The sequence below is a fragment of the Nematolebias whitei genome, chromosome 16 (genome assembly GCF_014905685.2).
Source record: "Nematolebias whitei isolate Nwh7 chromosome 16, NemWhi1, whole genome shotgun sequence".
NCBI lineage: Eukaryota > Metazoa > Chordata > Actinopteri > Cyprinodontiformes > Rivulidae > Nematolebias > Nematolebias whitei.
Genome location: NC_056513.1, coordinates 31,715,207 through 31,718,270, shown reverse-complemented (window position 1 = coordinate 31,718,270; position 3,064 = coordinate 31,715,207). Strand labels below are relative to the sequence as shown.

At 43.2% G+C, this 3,064-nt stretch overlaps 1 protein-coding gene across 1 annotated transcript; it reads left to right on the top strand.

Moving 5' to 3' along the window:
• Nucleotides 1–617: 617 nt before the first annotated feature.
• On the top strand, nt 618–2,473 carry LOC119423166. Its single transcript, XM_037690578.1, has 2 exons — nt 618–1,140; nt 1,890–2,473. The coding sequence occupies exons 1-2, from the start codon at nt 756–758 to the stop codon at nt 2,255–2,257; spliced, it is 753 nt and encodes a 250-aa protein (XP_037546506.1). The 5' UTR covers nt 618–755; the 3' UTR covers nt 2,258–2,473.
• The last annotated feature ends 591 nt before the right edge of the window (nt 2,474–3,064 follow it).

Genomic DNA, 3,064 nt, shown 5'->3' with positions numbered 1-3,064 from the left:
TGCCATCATGCCATCATGGTTCAGTTCCCAGCCCACTTCCAGCCTCGGGCTCAGGCTCCGGCCAGTCATGGCGTCCGTCTCCATGATCCTCCATCTGCCTGCACAGATCCAACTCTATGGGAACAGTTCAGTTCAGCCAGTAACTTTGGATGTTCTGTGTCTGCCGGGGCCAGTTATGGAGGGCAGTCATCGCCGTGATCGTTATTATCATCATGTTGCTAACAGGACCGCGCCACTAACAGAACCACTCTGCTAAAAGGACCACGCCACTAACAGAACCACTCTGCTAACAGAACCACTCTGCTAACAGGACCACGCAGCTAACAGAACCACGCCACTAACAGAACCATGCCGCTAACAGATCCACCCCACTAACAGAACCACGCCGCTAACAGAACCACTCCGCTAATAGAACCACGCCGCTAACAGAACCACTCTGCTAACAGAATCCCGCCGCTAACAGAACCTCTCTGCTAACAGGACCACGCCGCTAACAGAACCACTAAGCTAACAGAACCACTCTGCTAACAGGGCCACACCACTAACAGAACTACTCTGCTAACAAAACCACTCTGCTAATCCACCTTATTCTGCAAGAGCGTATGTGGGCTGCCATGACAGACAGGTACCGCCCCCTCCCGGTTTTATACTTCCGGTGAGCTAAAGCGAGAGGCACTTTTGCTAATGACAGGCACTTTTGCTAATGACAAATTCTAGTAATTTGTGCTGTAGCAGGAGGCTTAAACAATTCTAATATGAGTTCGGGTTCAACTTGTGCTGTTGTTGGCTGTCACAACAGCTCCAGAAAACTGAAAGACGAGCTAGAAACGTATTGTTTTGCACGTCAACAACTTCGAAAGGCCTGTGTGTGCCCAGCGCGTTACGAACTGCACTCCATGCCGAGGAAGGAGGATCGAAAACGAGCGTGGCTGGCAGCTTTAAAACTCAAATACCCCCCGAAGAGAGTTTATGTTTGCTCCTTTCATTTTATTGATAAAAAGCCCACAGAGCTTCACCCCGACCCGGAGCTCTATCTGGGCTATGACCGGGCCCCACCAAAGAAAAGAAGGCAGCTCATCCGGACCACTGTGAGCCAGACAGCTTCCAGCAACATCGACAAAACGGCCGAATCTGTTCCCGGTGAGTGAAATTGAAAATGTGATTTGTCCCCGCTTCACATTTTAATCATGCTTAGCTCTTATCTTTTACTGAATTATATTATTATTAATGTTATAATTGTAATGTTATAATTACTATACTGTGGATGGTGTTAGCATCAGCGCTAGCTGGTTGCAGTGTTATTGTGGATGTTAGTGTATTATTAATTTAATTCCAAAATACTTTATCACTAAGAGAAAGTACTTGATTGGCAGCCAAATCCAAATCTTAAAGACAAAGTGGTTAGTAATTAACATCAGTAGCATGCTAGCAGAGATGTATATGATTTCATGTAACTGTCCGAGAATAGCTTTTTATTTAGCAACCTGGTAAAATTCAGCCCCCAGGGCTGTAAAAGTCTGGGGATTTTGTTAATAAAGAATATGTTGAGTTATTAGAGGCAGGTTATTTGAAACAGACACAGCTGAAAAAAAAACTTCTTTTAAACTCTTTAAAGAAAAAGCTTAAATGCAACCTAGCTCCAACTGATTTTTTTAAGGATGAAAAACTAAAATCTAATCACAATATTTTGATATTATAGCATAATTTGATGGGGCTTAGGAAAATTTAAGGGGGCTAAAGCCCCACTAAAACAGCACTATTGACATTTAAGATGTATCATGTGTGTACGAGTGTGGAATTACAAATTTCCTTCCTAAAACGTAATAAGGTAAGTGACACTTGACAGGTTGTGTTACGCTGATTTGATTTTGTATTTTTGTGTTATTCAGAGTGCACCGTAGATTCACCGTCAGTCATCCCAGACCTGGCTAGCGTCTCCACACAACCTCCTGGGCCACATCTGCACTCAGTCCACACACAGTGGGAGGACCCTTCGCTAAAAGATCATCATCAATACTGCAACACGTCTGGCAGAAAAGATGTCCAGGACAAGACGACTCAGTGTGATGAAGTTGCATTTTTTCTTCTACAAAATGACGCAGACGCTTTGCTGTACACTGGTATAGCGTTAGAAACATTTAACACTCTTGTGTCAGCACTGGAAGGAGATGACAACAATGAATTTACAATGCCTGTACAAGATCAAGTCCTTATAACACTTATGAAAATAAAGACTAATCGTGTCTGCAGCCCTTGAGTTGATGTTATACTGCTGCTCTGCCTTGTGGTGTCTGAAGTTTATCATGCTTAGACGTTTGGGTTGAAGATTCTTTGCTGTCCCAGCATTCCACCTGCGCTGCTCATCTGTACATGCTAGCCCCGTCTTTCCACTGATCACAGCATTCTGGACCTGTAACAATTTAACAGACTTCAGCTATCACTGCTCCTAATAAAATGAAACAAGTTATTTACATCCCTGCTGTTGTCATTTATTTTTTCCTTTTCTGTAAATGTTAGGTTGCCTTGCATCCAGTCTGTACTTTTTTAAAAACAAATAATATAAAAATACTGTACAGCCTTTTTAATGTTTAATTTTTTGTGACAGTAGATCACAGGCTGCACAATGCTCTGGCTTCCACATGTAAACACAGGCAGACAGGAAGCTCACAGCTTTCGCCCAGTTCAGTGATTCTGATTCAGTGATGTAAATATTCTGATATCCAGATAAGTGATATACCTTCCACAGAATAGCTGCCGCATGACTGCATGATTTTCCCAATCCGGCGATACAGGAACAGCCGACCGTTTCTACCACTCCACTTTCTCTGAGCATGACCCATGCTAAGTGTTTAGCTTGACCAACGCTCTGGCTCGGCTCAACAGCTGCTTTCAGAAAGATAAAGTCGCCTTGTTTCTTGAGCAAAACTGTATCTATTTTGTTGCTGTGGAGGTAATTATACGCCTCTGTGCTTTTATAATTCCGCAATTCCTCGCCATCGACGCCTTCAGAAAAAACAAGGTAATTAATAATATCGATGTAGGTAATTCCGGGCCATGATTTCAT